At 40.4% G+C, this 19,923-nt stretch overlaps 1 protein-coding gene across 14 annotated transcripts in view; it reads right to left on the bottom strand.

Annotated features, from left to right (window-relative positions):
• Cd44 (CD44 molecule (IN blood group)) overlaps positions 1-19,923 on the bottom strand; it is an 86,576-nt gene that overhangs the window by 36,523 nt on the left and 30,130 nt on the right. For all 14 annotated transcript variants that reach the window (XM_013074940.3, XM_013074934.3, XM_021264358.2 and 11 more), the window contains exons 2-5: positions 17,679-17,844; positions 14,160-14,293; positions 8,592-8,663; positions 5,056-5,271 (exon numbers count right to left, since the gene is read on the bottom strand). In XM_013074940.3, the coding sequence (XP_012930394.1) occupies positions 5,056-5,271; positions 8,592-8,663; positions 14,160-14,293; positions 17,679-17,844 (588 nt within the window). The remainder of the gene's footprint in view (positions 1-5,055; positions 5,272-8,591; positions 8,664-14,159; positions 14,294-17,678; positions 17,845-19,923) is intronic.

Raw genomic sequence — 19,923 nt, 5'->3', positions numbered from 1 at the left:
TCATATTATTTGTTCTATGAAGATAAGCATTGTAAACACTTAAAAAATAGCATTTCCTTTATTCTAAAATCTCTCTCCCCTCCCCTTCACCTAACATGATCTTAATATCTATGATATGGCAGCCACAATATAACATCATTCTTTACATGATTATTTGTAGAAATGAAGGATATCTCATGTTTTATAAGATAAACAATTTAAAAGACCATTTTCCATATTTATCCCCTTCTGCAACATGACTTTTTATTTTGAAATACGGCCATATTCTCCATCAAAATTAATAAACGAGGATATAGTTGGAATCTCTAATTGTTATAGATTGAATCTCCCTCTTTCTCTTCCCAAAGCTCCCAGGTCAAAGTACTTTGCAGGAATCTAGAGACAACAGTCAAATATCCAGGAACTTGTTACTGAGCTAGATGCTGGTGTGGAGCAACAGGTCATTTATTTATAGTATCTTCTGGTAAAGGCATTGTGTCCAAACAACTGTCCATGGTCTAACATTCCATCTGTAAATTAGCACTTCCCTCTTTTATTACTGAGCATATAATTAAGTCGGCAGAAACTAGGTGTGCGCATCTGCTAATAGGCTTCTGTTAACAGGCTAGAAATAGAGGACATTTTGTGGATTAATCTCCTGGTCAAAGCCTCTGAAGGAAAATAATACTGATTCTATGAAACCATTGTCAAAAAAGAAAAGAAATGGGGTCAATTAGGAGCATCCAGTCATATTCCCAGATCCACAGGCATCTGTGATAAACAAAATGGGACCAAACCATGCTTTTATTAGATGCTGAAAGGGCATCACTGGGAAACTGCAGTGTGATAATGGATATCTTTTTATTTAACACTAAAAGACTTGGCATACAGGACACCTGATAAGCAAAGACATAACAGTTTACTTGTTGTTACTGTTGTCGTGAGATTCTGAGTCAGAGGCTGTGAATTACCAAACCAGGACCATATCCAATTACTTTGCTCCTGAGCTGCTGTGTGGCTGTTTGAGGTAACTGGATCAATTATGAAAATATCATTTAGTGAGGTTCCCTCTTAACATTTACTTTCTATTCAGTCTATATTCAATTGTCTGCATGTATAATAAAGATTGGAAAAGATAAATCAAGGTCTGGTTTTATCTTTCCAGCCTCCTAATATCTCCCAGGTATCTTAGGATAACAACACCCATGCAAATATGTGTGGATATCAATCCAAAGCTTCTTGGTCTTCACATTGAACCCCCAGAAATCATGATCAGAGCACAATCAAGCAGCAACTTAATATTGTGATAGAAAGAGATTTGCTCTTTTCTTGAATGGGTGACTCAGCCATGAATTGAAGGTCTTTGATGCAGTATAACATAACATTGCTCCCATTCATTTATCTTTGGAGTGCCCTTGGGAAGGCCTGCCTGCATCTTTTGGGTCTGTCTAGCATTGTGCCCAGGTAGCTAGTAATAACAACTGGTATTTTAAAGTTCCACCCATTCCCATTAAACTCAGCTCCTCCTTCTACTTGAGCAAGAACTTGGCAAAGGGTGTGTGTTCAAAATGTTAAAATTTAAAAAAGCTTTCTCAAGTATCCATCTATCACTTTGTCACGTTTCATTCAAATTCAATATGTACTTTGAGAAATAAAACAAAACTGCCGAAGTTAAATATCGAACTCTATTCAAATTAGAGAAAGGTTGGGGCTGGGGATTTAGCTCAGTGGTACCATGCCTGCCTGGCAAGCACAAGGTCCTGAGTTTGGATTCCTAGTACCAGAAAAAATAAAAAAATTAGAGAAAGGTCAATAGTAACACTTTGTAATTTAAAAATCTCTTGTACTCTCATGTTGGAGTTAAGGCCAGAATGCTTCCCTACAGAAGCAAAATGGCAAAAAATCATCAGGATAAATATTTAACCCAGCTAGGATGTTAAAAAAACATTTAAAATCGCATGCCCTTTTGAAAAATCTGATACATGTTGGCCTCTCTTCTCAAAGAAAGGACCTGACAGATGAACACTCTCAAAATCTTCTGCATTATTTCAGGTGATTCTTGACTACCTAATAGAACCTACGGAAAATCCATGAAGCCAAGTTAAAAATTACACATACCAAATCCCTACAACAAACACTGAGCAGTTCTAAAAGAATATATTAGTTCAGAAAGAGAGCAAAGAGATAGGAGCCAGTTTCACTCATGAAGCCCTCAGTAAGCCCGAGCACCCCCTGGACTGTCCACAGACACCACATTCTCGTTTCAGAAACTTTGTTAAAGATGCAGAGTTTCCAACACACTCACTGTAGGGTATACCGGGGGAAAAAGTACAAGAAATAAGCATTCACAAGCAAGATAGAAATAGGTATTATCTCTGTCCTCCTGCATAAGAGGGAAGAATAAAAAAACAGTTGCGGCTTAGCCAGCTCCCAATTTGTTTTACCCAACTATTTCATGCCAGATCCCCAGCAAAAAATTATTAGTTTGACACCCAGAAGACAAGGAAACAGAGCTTTCCAAGGCAAGAGTCTGCTTCCTGAATTAGTTTAGATTTCCTTTTTTTCCAGAGAGTTCGAGGAAGGGCCTGATAACATGCCTCCAGGAAAGCTCTTCCAAAAATAATATTTACAATCAATGGCCTTCAGGAGAGAGTTGTTCTTACCAGCTTTCCCTACGACCACCCACTAAGGACACTTACAGGAGTGATTCCATCAAGCCAAAGACCAGCTTCTTCTCTATGCTCAGCCAGCCCTCCTCTTGACCTCTACTCTCCTGAATGCATTAGGGAGGATTTGCAACCACTCCCTCTCAATCCATCCCAACTCTCAGTCCAACAGTGATAAGGCCCTGGGAATCTCCTTATGATTCTACTCTAATTTTTTTTTTTCTAGTTTGTGTTATGCTACCTCAGTTTTGTTTCTTTTTTTGATACTCATTTTGCATGAATTAATCCTTCTGGAGCTGCCTTACTGAATCCTAAAGCACTTCAATTACTCTTGAAGTAACCCTGACTCACCCTGGGCAAATTAAGTCTCTTTCTTCATTAACTATAACTGTTAAAAGAAACTTAGCTAAGAGTTCTCTGTAAGGAGGAAAGTAAAATTCTTTGCTCAACTCAAATCCTGAGCTATATTTTAGTTAAGTCTCGCACACTCCTTTTCTTTGATTACTAAACTAGGATGTCTTATCTGTGGATATGCTCACCCCTCTGAACCTCGGTAACTACTAGAATATCTGACACAGAGAAAACTACAAATATTGGCTGACTGAATAAAAACCCCTCACTCATCCTGACTTCTCTTCAATATTACTTTCTTTGTTCTTTTGAGACACTCACTGCTTTTATATAGGCTATCTGCAGCATGAATGTTAACTTCATCTAATTCCTACAAGACACATTGTGATAGGATTTTCTTCCTTGGTAGGAAATGGGAACAGGTTATACCTGTTCTGTATCCTACAGAGATCATTAATTACTGTGTTTTCCAACATCTGACAAAATTGTGTACTGTAATGAGAAGCGTCTTCAACATGGTTAGGTTAAAAAGGCAGGCAAACGAGATATGGTGGCAGACACCTGTGATCCCAGCACTCTTAGAGGCTGAGGCAGGAGGATTGTGAGTTCGAGCCAAGCCTGGGCAATTTAGTGACTTAGTGTGACCTTGTCTCAAAATAAAAAATCAAAAATGGGCTGGAAATGGAGCTTAGTGCAAAGACCCCTGGGACCAATATCTTGTGCTGAAGAAAACAAAAAAGGCTGGCAACCCAAGAAACAGGGAGCAGCCAGCAGCACAGCCTGCTTGGCTGACAGAAACCCCTCCTGAGGTGTTGCCATCTCGAGAGCCACAGCCTGGAATGCATGGGCAGTTGGGGTAGATCTGCTTTTTGAAGTGCTTCAAGGAATTTTTCAGGAATGACCAGAACCTCAAACCTATTCATATTAACCCTCCTGAAAGCCACTAACAAATTTAAAACACTATTTGGCAAGTCACCTAAGATTCAGTCAGAGTCCTGAGAAGGTTTCCCTGGCTTCTGGGTGACAAGGGAGAGAAGGGGCCCCACCTCAAGTATTCACAAACCAATTTGTGGCACACTGTCTGGAGGCCAGAGTTTCACCCCTTAGGAGCCAAAGCCGGGAGAAGGGAATATCCACACCATACTAAGAAATTTGCTCAAAATACAGATGCCATAGTTGTGTTTGAAGAATCCTCCACAGAAAGAGCACAGCCAATCTGGAAACCTATTTTAAAACAAACCATAAGAAAATGCAGAGAGGTAAGTGAAGAAAGAGATGAGAGGGAGATGTAAGCACTTTCCATTCTGATGGAACTGCAGCCTAGATGCATGAACCCAAAGCCACCTAACGCAGCATTCACATGGTTCCATTCTTGCAGTTCCCATACACCGGATAAGCATCAAGGACCTTGCCCAGCAGACTGGAGTATAGAATTCTGAAGCTAATAGATCTGATCAGAAAACTGCTTCAATGCACTTCCCTTGGACCCAAAGCAAACGAATTGTTTAGTGAATCATCATTGATGAATATGACAAAATATTATGCAATCAATAACTTGAGTGTAAACCAGATTAAAGCATGAAAATACAAAATTAGCTATAAAAAAGACCCTACAGGAAAGTACGCATACTCTATGATCCCAACACTGTTTTTGAAAACACTGTTACCCATGGTGGAAGAAAGACATTAGCAAAAGTAGAAATTGTTCCTGTATCAAGTCTGAGGTGTCACCATATTCCCAGGGATAAGAAAATAAAGGGAAATGGGTTCTTTAAAAAACAAACAAACAAAAAACAAAACAAAGACCTTCCAGTATGGCATATCTTATCCCAATGTGAGAAAACAAGAGTTGTAGATGGAGGACAAAGATTGTAGGCCACACTAGTCAATACACACAACACACTGATAAACACAGTAATCCACCTCCCCAAATGATGTCACATGTCTAGATGTCTAGAGACAAGAGAAAATCAACTCTTGAGTGCATATAATGTAGGGAGATCACAGATATTTTGCCAAAGAATTGCTATCAGAAAGGACACTGATTCAGACTCCTTACTGGTACTCCCATAGACTCCGGTGTTCGCCAGATCAGAGGTTGGGTGTGTGGTTGGAAGGTGGGTATGGAAGATGCTGTAACCTCCCAAAGTGCTCCTTTCACTGGAGGATCCACTGCTCACATCCTCATCCAAAGGGTTGATGGGGTTGATGTCTTCTGGGTTTGTTCTGTATTCTCCTTTCTTGGTGTAGCGGGTGCCATCACGATTGACAATGCCTTGGGGGAAAGAAAAGACATTTTCAGAACTTTCCAGCTGATGGTTTTTGAGTATAGGGAAGTCTATGGGATGGCATACAAAATAGTGACTTTGAAGCTATATTCTTTTTATTAAGAAGACTACATATTTACCTAGTGGTGAGATACTGTGGCTGATGTAAGAAGAAAGAGGACCCTCCTCTACCCTCATGTTATGGCTTGTATCTAGATATCCCCCTCAAAGCTACATGTGCATCTAGGAAGGGCTTTTTGGAGGTGGCTGTATCTAGGGTCTGAATGTGGATTAAGGATGTGATACTGGGGTTATGGGTGTGTGATACTGAATTAGTCTACTAATTGGTTTATTATATTTCTGGGTGTGGATAATGGGAAACCCCATCCTGTGTTAGAGTGGCACCACCCAAAAGGCTTGTAGCATGGATGGAATAAAAAGGGAAAGGAAGGCTTTGCTGTTGCTGCTTGCTGCTTGTTGCCTTATGCCTGCCACACCATGAGTTGTTTCTCCTCTGCTGTGCCCCTTGCTTTGGAGCCAGCCAACTAAGGACTGAAACCTCTACACACTGTGAACTGAAATGAACTTTTCCTCCATTAACATGTGGATGTTGGGTATATGTTTCAGCAATGAGAAAGTAACTTAAGACACCCCTCAAACCCTAGAAATTAGAAGTCAAAAGATGAAGTACTGGGGAGCCCCCACATTTGAATTTAAGTTCCAGGTAGCTCTAGACCAGGTAACCTAGTGAGCTTCAGTTGCTCATTTGTAAAGCAAGGATAATATTACTTTCTGGATGAAGTTGTTATGGGGCTTATGTGATATATGGCAAGTAAAGTGTTCAGCACAGTATTCAAAATAAACAGATGCTCAATAAATAATAATTCTCCCACCTGGTCATCCTGATTCTACTTTCTGAAATATATGTAAAATTTGTTGCTATTAATTTTGTCCATTTCTATAAAGGATTTGAAATAGCAGACTAATAAACTACACAAGGAAAATACATCTCTAATCCATGAGGAAAGAGATTTTCTTTCTTGGGAACAAATTTTGGCTAAGCAAACCCCCATTGGCTGGGAAATTGGTGCCTAAATATTGACAGAGCCTCTGCCATACTCTAAAATTTAACCTTAAGATTGGTAAACACAGATGTGTATAAAGATCAACACCTTTGGTTTAAACAGGCAAGTGACTAGAATGGACCAGAATAGAAAAAGTACAAATGAATTGAGTCATTGCTCTTGCCTGAAAGTATTTGTTGCCTTCAAATTGGGGCCATTCACTATATGTGTGCATATAGCTTAAATGATTTTCTGCTGAATTACACTGGCAAAACTAGAGATTCTTTTTGCCCACCTACCAAGCTTGCTCAAATGGAACTAGTAGTATAGCACAACTAAAAATCCCAAGTACCAACACCTTGATAATCTCTTCAGATGAACATCTAAAATAGAAACATGACTGACTATCTTAGTCCATTTTCTGTTGCTATAACAAAAAATACCTGAGACCAGATCATCTGTGTAGAGTAGAAGTTTACCTGGCTCACAGCTCTGGAGGCTAGGCTAGAAAGTCTAAGAGAAGGGTTCTGGCACCTGGTAGGGTCTTCTTGATATTTCATAATATGCAGAGCACATGACATGTTACACGACACAGCAAGTGTGTTAGCTCAGGTCTCTCTCTTCTAATAAGGCTACTAATGGATCATGGAGGCTCTTGATTCCATCTAATCTTAATTACTGCCCCAAAGCCTCAACTCAAATCCATAAACATATGACATAAAAATTTTTAGGGGACATATTCAAATCACAGCATTGACCAGACTTAAATCTGACCTTTAAAAGAGATCTATGGGAACCAAGGAAATTTGGCATTAACTGAACATCTACTATGGGCCAGGCATACTATTTCTTAAGTTTCACAACAATTCTTACATGCTGTGCCATTTTGCATATGAGAAAACTGAAGCTCAGCAAAAGTAAGTCATGCCTCTAAAAGTCAGTGTGATCAAGACTCATAATCACACAAGTGGTGAGGAAATAAGATTTCAAAACAATCCCAACTAGTACATCACATTTCACATGGTAGCCAATATAGAAACGGAAGCTTCCTCTTTCTATGGCAAGACACAGAGCAAGGACAATTCCTTCCCTGACAGTGGGAGGCTGGATTCATGTGGTCTGGGAAAATTCTCATGCCCTTACTGCTATTACCTCCACATCCATCCATCTTGCTGGGGTATGGTTGTGAGGATGCAGAAATCAGACCCCTCAATACTATGCTACTGCCCAACAAAATGATGATTAGAGGCAAACGGTCAGGATTAACAGGCTGACCTAGTTGATATTTTCTGTTTTCTAAACTACCATCTCATACTTCTGCAGATAACCAAGATGATTTGAGGGAGCTATTGAATTCCACATCAGATATCTTTCAATATTCAGTAATAGCAAACAAAACAAATCCCATTTGGAGCCAGAATGCCCCCACCCCTGACACTACTAACTTTCTAGAAGAAAAAGTACAGCTTAGACTCACAGCCTTCAGCAACTACAAGTGAAAAACAGTATTTACTCTTTCTTACATTTAAGTTGATTTTAAGGGTAACTTCTGGTTAGGAAAACTAATGTTGGTTTCCTGTTTGCAGTTTCTTTTTCAAAATAAATTATTTTAAGTAGAAGAGAATAGATCAATTAAGACAAAATATAGCTAGTAAGTGATAGTGCTAGGTAGTACACAGCTATGCCCAAAATATGGGAAAGTAGTTTTCAAACGATTAAGTTTGAGGAACAAAGAATCAAAGAAAAGCAGAGGGCAGTTTCAAGCCAACATAGAAAAAGGAGAAGGAACACTGAATCATAGTCAACCTTCCCTAGCCTTAGGGAAATGAGTAACATTTTATTCAGATATAAACTATAGAAAACACACCTCCCTTCACCCCCTCCACCCTTCAGGGCTAGGAATGGGGAAAAAATAAGAACCAAGATGCATCATGTAAAGGTACAATTCCCAATGAGAAATGTAATTGTGGTGTATACCTACAATGTACCAATAAAAGAATTTAATAAAATAAAAAAATAAAAAATGGCTTCCAGTATAATCTGCAAATTAGAAATTCACTCATTTCAAGTGTACAGGTGTGAGTGTTTTAGGGTTTTAGTTTTCTAGAAATGTTATATAAATGGAACCATCAACACCTGGTTTTCTGTGCCGGACACAGTGTTATTAAAGTAACCACCGTATCAACAACAACAACAAAAAGAAAACACACCGATGCTTTTCCCAAGAGTGGGAAAACTTGATCAAGATGAGAAGAGATACTTACTTATGGTAACTTGTCCTTCAAAGGAATTGGGCAGGTCTGTGACTGATGTACAATCTTCTTCATCGAGAGGAGCTGTGGGGCAAGGGGAACAAAATGAAAACCCTAACCCTATGTGAGTTAACTCTATCCCCATTTCTGTAAGGCAGTTAGCATGGACTTTTATTATAACTTATCACAAATAATTTTCTTTTCCTGAAACTTGGTAAGTCTACTAGGAGTTTCATTGCTCTTCAGGACACATTTTCCATTTTTTGTTTAACTGTATAAGCTCCTGGAAACCCGAACCCCAATAATTTCATTTATTAACATATGTATTTTGTATCTGAAACTGTGGAAGTTTGGGAGTTCAATTATTAATAAAATAGATTATGGGTCCTTCTGTAATGAAGAAGAGTTAGGATTATTTAAATTCTTGATGTAAAAGTAACATTGGATCATTCATTGTAAAAAAATTTTTTAATAAAGAAATGTATGAATTATCATGAAAAATCATTTTTCATTCCAGATACCAACAGAAACGATGCGAAACCATGATAGACACTATCAGCACAAATAGCATGACAATCTGAAAATTAAAATAACAATCGAGGCATTTGATTCAAATATTTAAAACCAATTAATCATTAGTCCATTTTTTAGTATATTATTTTATTAATGTAATGATCTCTCTAAGTGCATACTGCTTCACAACACATAGCTGAGGTTGGCAATCTCTGCACAGGCCCCTAAGATATTTCCTGAGACAACTGTCTTGGCATAGCTCACAATGGGCCCTTCTGGCTTCTTTTTCCTTTGTTTTCCATTACCTTCTACTCCCAATCTTTTCTTCAGGATTTTCAGCTGTACCTTGCACTGTCTGATCACCTACAGGTGTTGCTGGTAGCCTTCTGAGCAGTACTGTTTGGAACTCTTGGAAAATAAACTCTGAAAGTCCCACCTGTGTGCCATTCCTGTGGTTCTACCAACCTACTGCAGAGGAGTTTAATCCAGCATTCATCCCTACCCAAATGCTGCATTCAGTAGCTAGACCTTGTGGTGAGCTCTAAAGCATTCAGAGCTTTAAACAGGTTTTGCTCTGATAGAAGGTTGGATTCATTTGTTCAATACAGCTTTTATTGTGTATGTGTGTGTGTGTGTGTGTGTGTGTGTGTGTGTTTAAACATAAAATGGCAATTTATTTGTTAAGTTGCTCTCCTCTAGAGTTGCTTTTTGGCAAAGAAAAAAAGGGATGGATGGGCACATGCATGGAGGGACAGAAGGACAAAGGGACAGAGACAGTCAGGTAGGGTCCTGTCATAGGAAGGTTGTGATTACAAGTATTCTAAAAGTTCTGCCATAAACTGCTGGATAACATTGGACAAAAACACAAGTTGGACAAAACAGGTGTTGGTTGCTTCCTAATACTTAGGAATATCTTTCCTACATTTAAGGAAGGAGATGTCTTTTACTCCAGCGTTTCTTTGACCTCATAGTGAAAGGAACTATTAAACTAGGAAAAAGTAGGTTTAAGAAAGATCTATTTTTATAAAATCTGATTTAAAGGATTTATCAGGGAGAGATTCTTCATAAGGGAAGGTCACCTCCTTGGTGAAGCCATTTCTCATCATGCAATCTAAACTGGCCATTGTGTCATTTCCCCCACACCTGTCACCATCACATGTCATCTTGCTTTCATGTCTTCTTCATGTGCACCACTGCCTAACATTATCTTGCTCAGTTCATGTGATGACTGTTCATGGTGTGTCTCCCAAATCCCGCTTCCCTCTACCACCCCCAGTATAAATTTATAAGCTCCACAAGATGAGTAGTAACCTTATCTTATCTTGTTCAGAACATTTATGTGTGACCTAATAAATATTTGTTGAATGAATGACAAAGTAAAAATGTATCAATATAATTTCCCAAGGATCAATTCTCTCAGTAAGCATACTTACGATACTTAAGACTTCCCTAAATGGTATACAAATATACAGAAGTCAAAAAGCATGCAGATAAACCTTGAACAGAATGCCACAACTGAAGGAAGTTACAGATATGGATGCTTCTTGATTCTTTTAAAGCATTTATGCAATGCATGTGTGTCAGGCCCTTTAGGAATAAAAGACATAAACACATTTCTGCTCCTATTTCTGAGGAATTCACAAAGTTATGGAGAAAATAATTAATAGTACTATAGTTCTTTATAGCTTTCAAAAAAATTTTTTTTTACTCCAATACTGTCTGATTTGAAAATTAAGGGCATATTGCCAACTGGTATCTGCCCCAGTTGTCTTGAGGATGGCAGAGAACAGCTTGGCCTATGAGATGCTTCTCATGTTTATATGTTGCACTTACTCAAAAATGGGGCTTAAATTATGACTTCTTGATGCCAGGGAAGCCACACCCTCCCAAAAATTCAGTCACAACCACAGGTAACAGTAACATATTGAGAATTTCCAGGAGATAAGTTATAATGGGATGGGGCATGTCAAAAACATTAAGAATAAGACAGTTTTGTGAATGATAACAGTCTGTGTTCACATGGACCCCCCCTCCCCTACTTCATGCTCCATTTCATCTAAACTTTTATGAAGAACATCAAATCTGGCAAGTATACCAAGATAAATGGTGACCCAAATGTGCAATGAATACATTCATGCTCCCACATCAGGTCCTAAGGCCTCATTAGACAGTTTTTCATTCTATTTAATGAGTACTGCATTACTGGGAGATTTAGCCTGCTGAGGTGACCCCGAGCCAAGGGACTGGTTAGAGATGCTAAGATGGGTTTCCTGGTGGGCTACATTCTCAGAAACCTTGGTTCCACTGCACCAAAATGGCCAAAAGAAGCATTGATTGGGCTGGGGATTTAGCTCAGTGGTTCCGCCACCTGCCTTGCAAGCACAATGTCCCAAGTTCAATCCCCAGTACCAAAAACAAAAAAAAAGAGAAGCACTGATTATTCAGGCTCACCACTGATCAATGACCTTGAACTAATTTTTTACGCCTTCCCACAGAAGTCTTCAGGCTCATGTTATGCCTTCACTACTGAAAGATGAGGCAGTAAAAATAACAAAGCCTTTTCAGGGGTTGCCTGATTTTTTAATTTGTAAGACACAAAAATACCATTAAGATTTTAAGTGCACAAAGCTATCTACTAAAAGCCAGTTGGCATTGTTTTCTGTGGCCAGTTTACAGGAAATCCCAGCACTGGGGCTTCATCATGTGTTTGTAGTACTCAAGCTAAGTTAGCCGCTAGGATCTTTCCAATGGGATCCCTTGCATGGAGCAAGACGTTATCAAGATCTTCAGCTTACTTAATGCCTCACACTGACTCCAAACCAAGATATTTCAACATTTATTTAGCTTTGGCCACTTTTACCCCTTCTCTAGTTTCTTTATTTTGTGTCTCATTGCTTCAACAAGAGTGTTAATTCCTTTAAGGCAAAAAATACAACCTCTGGTTCTTTCTTACACCTTCTGTGCCTAGTACACTATTATAGCTGACCAATAAATATTCTCTTTAAACTTAAAGAAAACTTACAAAAGAAGCCTGTCAACATTGAATCAATTTGGAAAAGACAGAAAAAGAAAAACAGTACTTCTAACTTTCCTATTTTCATGTAGCCATTTGAGTAAGAATTATACCTGTTATTGTTCTCTTTTTCTATGAAGAAGAAAGTTAATCAGTGCTATTGACCCCTGCCCTGGGGTCAGGGTGTAGAAAAAAGCCATAGTAGTTGCCTGCCTAGCAGGCTTTAGTTCCAGGCCATAAAACAGCATTAGCTTTTGCTTTTTGGAATTAAAGCTCGCAAAACTTTAACTCAAAGTGATACCAACTTGTGAAACAAGGCAAGACAATGTGGGAACACAACTACATCATTTATTACATACTTTCCCTGGACAAGATCCAGTAGGAGAAGCAACGAGCAGTATCTAGAGACTCTGAAGGTGTGTGGCTCGTGCCAGGCCCCTGCCACTAAACCAGTCCCTTCATCTGTGACCTTGGGTGCCAAGATGGAGCAGGCCAGATCCCATGTCACTCTGTGTCTAGTTCCCGCTTAACTCTATGTGGTTTTGCTGACTATAACATCGTTAGAATGGGCATTTTTGGTATGGAACATGCAGTGTCTGACCTCAATTTGACTTTCTCCCTTTTGATCAAATTTTTCATCATTTTTTATTTTTGTTCATACAACAAGGAGGAGAAAACATTCTGCAATTTTCTTTGGTTTGTGTGTCTTTATAGGTTTAGTGAACTATATATATATATATATATTTGGCAAAATTTACTGGCACAACATACTCCACTTCAATTATCCAGCCCTGGTAACTTTCTTTTTCTCTTAAACTCTCAATTTCCTCTCTGAATTACCACTCTGAACCTTACTGTTCATGCAACACTCAGTAAGTGATGCAGTCTCAACACTAATGTAACCTCACAAGGTCTTTGATGCTCCTTCTGTAGCTTAAAAATCCACTCAGATTTTATATTCTATCAGTGTACATAAATCTATATTTGTTATGTAGATAATCTCCTAAGTTACTTTTCAGCTAACTTAATGTCCCCTTCCCATCATTAAGGGAGACTGAAACTCCAGGAAGATGTGTCCAGTTCACCTCAAGGCTTCGCCTTTCCCTTTCAGGGGGAACTTGAAGGCTCAGTCCGAAAAGGTGACTTTTGATTGTTGGCATTCAAAAATTGGACAATGATGGTTTGGACTGCAAAGGATCCTGAAGATTTCATGATGCACAAAATTCTTTGATTTTTCTGGGGCTTGAATTAGACTCATAAGCATGAATTTTTGTGCCACTGATTAGAACAAAGTTTCATAGATGGAGAATTAAGCTGGCTAACAGCCCAGCATCTAAATCTTCTCTTAACTTTCTCTTCCTTTAGTTGTCTCAAGTGTGGTAAAGGACACTCAGGAAGGGCTGGCCTTCCTGTCTATTGTATATCTTTCCTAGTCTTCAACATGAAACAGATACTCTCAGCTAAGTCTTTCGGCTTGCATCCCCAAACTCTCACAAGATTCATGTCACTCCCTTAGACAAAGCCTGCAATGATTTCCCATCATACTGAGAATGGACTGTCCTACGTGATCTACCTTCTGACTTAGTTCTCCCTTTCCGGACACTTAGCCCTCTGATCACTGGACTTCAGCCACCCTGGCCTCCCTGGAACAGGAGAGGACACTACTGAAAGCTGGCTTTGCACTGGCTGCCCCTTCTGTCAATAACTTCACTCCTTCTTTATGACCTGGGCTCCCCTAAATGTATTTCTTGAGGGGGTATTTTCCCTGGCCACCTTCTCTGAAAAAAATTCCTAGCACTTTATATCTTCATATGTTGCTTTTTTTCAATAGCACTCTTTGACTTCATGTAAGGTATGTAATATTTATTTGTTTATTGATTGTTCTCCCAATGGGCTCCATGGAGACAGGAATCTTGTCTCTGTTGTACAGAGAGTCAGAGAGCCTTTGTTATATGAATGGAGGCTCTGTGCATCTCCACCTAAGCCATGATTGAGCTGCTACCATCCAGCCACACCACCAAAGATAACATAAAAACAGTGCACTTAGAACCAACCTGATGCGTTGAAGCAGTACGTGTCGTAGTGGGAGGTGTTGGAGGGGAGGATGTATACCCCTGTGTTGTTGGCTGCACAGATGGCGTTGGGGTTGATCCGGGGGATCACCACATGCCCTTCTATGAACCCGTACCTGCCACGAAGAAATGAGAGGTTAGCAACCTGCAAGGCTGCGGCAGAAACTTCCTAAGATCCCGTCAAGTGACATCTAATGCAATGCATTGCTTCACTCCATTCATCCCTAGGGATGCTGGAAGTTTCAACAGCTGGGTTACAGGAAATCCACTGATAACAACACAGGAGAGTGAAAGAGATCAACAAGGGAGATAGAGATAATGTGATTTTATTTACAGACTCATGAACAGCTTTTGCTTTGTTTTTTAAAGAAAGAAAATTCATGAAAAAAAATTAGTGTCAAATATAACTGGTGCTCAGCGGCATTGAGTTGGCTTAAACAAGCAGAAGAAAGCCCCAAGTTACAGAAGAGAGAATACAGTGTGAGTTTCCTTCTGGCACTCAAGGAACTTTATCTTTTCCAGACAAGACACAACATGGCCCACTTCCCTACCATGAGAAGAGGTGGTTCTTCATTTCAGCCCACAAATTTCAGACCTGCCTCATTTCCCATCCACCACTTTTTATTCCTCGCCTCACCTTTCCACACCACACTCCATTATCCCAAACACAAAGCCTTGTTCATGGGCCAAACACCACCATGTTTTGCCTCATGAGCATCCCAAGCATAATTCTATTGCCAGTGGAACTAAACTGACCATCATTAAAATAAGAATCATTGGAATTCAGTGAGTAGTTGGCAATGGCTTGTTCCGCTCAGTAACACTGCAGAAGCAGCAAAGCTGGTAAAACATTTACTCCCTGGCTCCCTATACAGATGTTTCTGGAGGCATGTGACAGCTGGAGTTCCTTTCAGACACAAGGTACTGAGTCCAGCTGCTTTTAGTAGCACCCTGGTGGCCACATGTTCACTTATAACACATTTTTTTCCAAATATAACCTGACTCAAAAGTTGAAAGGTGGACTGAGAAAATACCATTTGCAAGGGAGGAGGTGGTAACATTAGGAGGACAGGAAGGGAAGAGTTAAATTCAGCTGGTTTTTGAAATTGCAATGCTGGCTAAAATGAACTGTATAGATCCTTTTAATCCTTCCTGCCAGAGGCAACCACCCAGAGTGCATCGCCCTGTAAGACCCAGAGAAAGATGTATGAGTTGGATATTTCTAAGCACCTAGAACTCATTATGTTGCAACAGTAGCTCGCATGACTAATTCCTACCTGCACCGTCCAACTGGTTTTCCCAAAGTCTCCTTCACTCAATAGGGGGAGGGGTACAATTAAATGTTAATAAGTTTTCATGTATGAGAGTTGCTACTAATCAGGCTGGGGCAGGTCAAAAAGTAGCAGCTGCTGAGGCTTCACCCTTTTCTATGAGGTTGCCATTTGTCCTGTGCAGGCATCTGATTCTTGGCTACCCAAGTGAAAGTATGGAAATGAGTTTCACAACACTTAATGCCAGTTATAGGTGAAATGATAGACTTCTTTGGCACAGTGTTTCCTTTCTGTTTTTTTCTAAACAGTACTCCACAGTGAACCTACTCCCCCATCACATCATGTTGACAAATACGCATAATACCGACTCTCTAGGATCTAACACAGTCCCTTTGTAAGTTATGACTTACAAATTTTCGCTATACCATGTTGCCTGTTGCCCGTGGAAATACACTGACATAAACTGGGGATATTAAAATGTATGTGTGGATGTGGCATAAGTAGGTTATTATTTGCAGGGGGTGGAAATATTCAGCAAATCCATACAACATATTTCCCTCCCCTTTTGCCCTCAAAGCCTGGGTAGGGCTTGGTCTTTAAAATCTTCTCCTGGGCTCAGTCTAAGGAGGATGCAATCCCGACTCTTCCCTGTGCAGTCTGTGAGTTACAGGACACGTTGCAGAGTTTACCTATGAAGTAGGGTAGTGATATCCACCCACAAGGCAGTGTAAGGATTAAGCTAAGGGAGCAGCTGGACACCCACCATCTCGCTGCTCCACGATTGCCCCTGGCAAGAATAAGAGCTCCCTAGTTCTCAGCACATCTGTATATTTCACCCAGTGTGCCTCGCCTGTATTTTATTTCACTATCAGAATTCAGCTTACCAAATCCCCTTTCTTAGCCCAGTGGCCTAGTCCAGACCAGATTTAAATAATCAGCCTTAGCAATAGAATAAATGCATTTGCTAATTGATCTTCCTTCATTGCTGCCAACATCTCAGGTTCAGTAGCTACCAGAGTAGTCTCTTCTCCTCTGCTCCTCTTACCTCCTTCTGATCTCCAAGAGAATTTCTTCAATGATGAAAATTATATATATATAATTTATATATATATATGTCATTCAACACAGTAGTCTCTGTCCATTTGAGGCTAATTGAGTGCTTAAAATATAGCTAGTGCCACTGAAGTTTTCATGTTATTTAATTATAATTAATTCAAGTATAAATTGCCAAATGTGGCTAGCAGCTATCACATTACAGTAATTTTATACTAAAGATTCTCCTCTTCTCTTTTAGGAAAAGAGTCCTGGCTACCACTCCTGAAGTAGGTGACTAATGCTGTAATTAAGAACAGGGGATGGATGCGCTGAACTTACACTGAATAGTTTCAGTAGAGAGAGCTGCAGCTTGACTTTCCAAAAGCACTGGGGTGGGGGCACTGAAGACAGAGGGGAACTGTGTGCTACCTAAGCAGCAGGATGGGGTGGGGAACCTTAGAGCAATTACTGAGATCATCCAGACCCCTTCTAATGAAATCAAACCAAACCAAACCAAACATGTCTCTGTGCTTGCCACCACGGCTTGTTCTGCATGGACCACATGCCACAGGAATCAGAAAAATAAGGCGTCAGCCTGTTGTGAGCTCCTGGAGCAAAATGGTCTGAGGGACGCTCTCCAGAGCACTGAGGTACTTAGTAGGAGCCCTCTCAGAGATCGTAACAATAATGTATCTTCATCTATCTAAATACTTTCACTCGCTTGTATGTACTTCCTCAAACCAGAGCAACACAGAGGAGAAAGAGAAAAGAGGGATGTTTAAAAAGTCTGCTTTGAGCCAAGTCGGCAGGGCCAAGACTCTACCAGCCACATATTTACTTTAAACACTGTTATTTGCTTTAGGTTTTTCTTGTGGTTCCAACCATGATATTGCGTGCATCTTCAAAGCTGGGAGAACGCTGTGGAAGCACATTAGACAAGAGGATTCCGACCGACATGACCCTTAATGGCTTCCTCTAGCCTCCCTCTCTATGATTCACAAAGGTATCTTTAGCCGGCTTTAAATTCCAGCTGTCATACTGGTTCCACATTGATTTGGCCAAATTAATAGGTGGGGCTGGCTCTTTAGGCAATAATCTATGCAGCTTTCAGGGAAGAGGCTTCCTAGTCCAAAGCCATGCGCCCTGCACCCAGGCCCTTGGCTTTCCCCAGTGGGGCTGCTTGATGGTCTCTCACCTGCAGGTCTCAAAGCCCTTGCTGAGTGCCAGCTCCATCTGGGCCATGGTGGGCAGGGTGGTGTTGAAAGCCTTGCAGAGGTCGGCTGCCTCCGTCCGAGAGATGCTGTAGCGTCCATTTTTCTCCACGTGGAATACACCTGCATAGCGGCATGTGATGTTCAGATCTATGGGATGAAACAGAAATGTCAGAATCATTTGCATAAACAATCAGCACAAAAAATAGATGGGTACTGAAGAAGTTCCTTTTTGAGAAGGCTCATTAAAAAACCAAATAAACCACTGGCCAGAGCCTTCAACATGCACTCTGGCATTCAAAACAACATTGCTTTAAACTCAAATTTAAGATAAGATATGCTAAAGTACTGTGAGTCTTACATTCTCTCCACTGCCTGCTACACAATGCTTTCAAAAAGCATACAATTTAAAGTAACAGAAACTAATGGAAAACTATAAAATGCAGGGAAGTAAAGAAGGAAAACAAGCCCACCGCCATCAAGAGAACTACAGCATTTGCTGCATCTTCCTCCAGTTTGTTTACTGAATACACACACATTTTACATAACACACACACACATACACTTGCATAGTGTAAATAGTACTAAATACACAGTTCTATATTTGGAAGTCCTTTTCCATTTAATCTTTCATTATAAGCATTTTTCCACAATCAAGTGATATTGCTTCCTCTTATGACCTCCCACGGCTTCTAACTGCACCCGGAATAAATTTGCTTATCATGGTCAAGACCACTGCAAGCTGGCTCTGGTTTCCCACTCCAGCCTCTAAGTAGCTTGCTGGGCTCTGAGCACAAAGCTTTCCTTCCATTCCCTCAGGCACTCTAACTGAGCTCCTTCCCCTCCCTCCCAGGACACACAGCTGCCCTCCCCTCTATATGGAATGTTCCATGCTCAGAGAGTCACGTGGGTGGTTCACGGTTGTCTTCAGAATTTCAACTCTGCAACTCCTTACCTCCAAGTCCTTCCCTGCACACTCCTGTGCAGCCCCAGCCTCTCTCTCCCCTCACCTGACTCTTGCTTCACAATAACATTCTCATCTATGTGTGCATTGGTTATGTGTGTGTCAGTGTCCTCTCCTTGGAAGAACAGCTCTGAGAAGGTATAGGTCGTTCACTTGCTTGCAACTATACTCTAACACCTATAGCAGTGGCTGACCAAGAGTTGGTGCTGTGTTCATCAAATACCGGTTGAATGAATGAATGGCCCACTGAAATTTTCTCCAAAACATACTTCTAATCAATACTCCCAAAGCCTGCTCTTTGCTCTCAAGTGTTAATGGCACTGAAAATGAAATGTGACTGGTATCAACTGGGTAAATGATTATTTGATGCAAAGAGTTTTGTGAGCTTTGTAGACATTAATCTAAAATCTCTATCAGGAGCATGAAAATCATTCTATTCTATTTGATCCTGTGTGTAACAATTCCAAAAGACTTCAAAGACCTTAACTGAAAACTCAAAACTCGTTATTCTTTCAGGACTCTATGATCCCCAGTGTGCATTTAAGTAAACTCTACCTGGGAAAGTTAAGGTACTAACACTGCCCTGTAATGCTGGATTCCTCCTGAGCACTTCCCTGGTCCTCAGTGACAGCCTTTCTCTGGAAGCCCTGCTAATGTTGTCTCTGGACCATGGCCCAGGTGCAGGCATCATTCCATGTTAGTTAAAGGCCAGGGCTAGAATCAGACAGAACTGGCTTTGACCTAGAGCCCAGATTTCACCTTGTGTAAGTCTAGAATGAGCTTGGGAAAATGCTGCTTACATACCAACAGGAAAATCGAGGCTCAGAGAAGCAGCCCAAATAAGTATTTCTGTCTAGAACTATAAGCTCCTTCTAAACCCCATTTCTTTGTCTTACATGCCAGAGCTGATGGCCAAGAGGCGATCCCTCCTTACTGCAATGTCCCAGGTGCCCAGCCCCTTTGTAGTTCTGTGGGTATCATCTTCACCAGAACCCTGAGGTATGAGTTTTAGACATATACACATTATTTAAAGGTAAAGAAACTGAACTTCCAAAAATGAACAACTTCTCAAAGTCAGCCACTTATTAAATGGGAGAGCTAGAAATCTACCTCAGATCTCTTCAGATCTGCTTTGAGCCACCTTGTTACATACCCAGAGATCCCTTCATGTCCCTAGAGCACCTGCAGAAAGAGGAGAGGCCCAGCTAAACAACTACTTCATGAGGACAAAGATAGGGTTATTATACTGCAGCTGTCATCTTTCT

The sequence above is a fragment of the Heterocephalus glaber genome, unplaced genomic scaffold (genome assembly GCF_053883595.1).
Source record: "Heterocephalus glaber isolate CG9 unplaced genomic scaffold, H.glaber_assembly_v1.0 deba00000594, whole genome shotgun sequence".
NCBI lineage: Eukaryota > Metazoa > Chordata > Mammalia > Rodentia > Bathyergidae > Heterocephalus > Heterocephalus glaber.
This window is presented reverse-complemented; position numbering and strand designations above follow the sequence as displayed.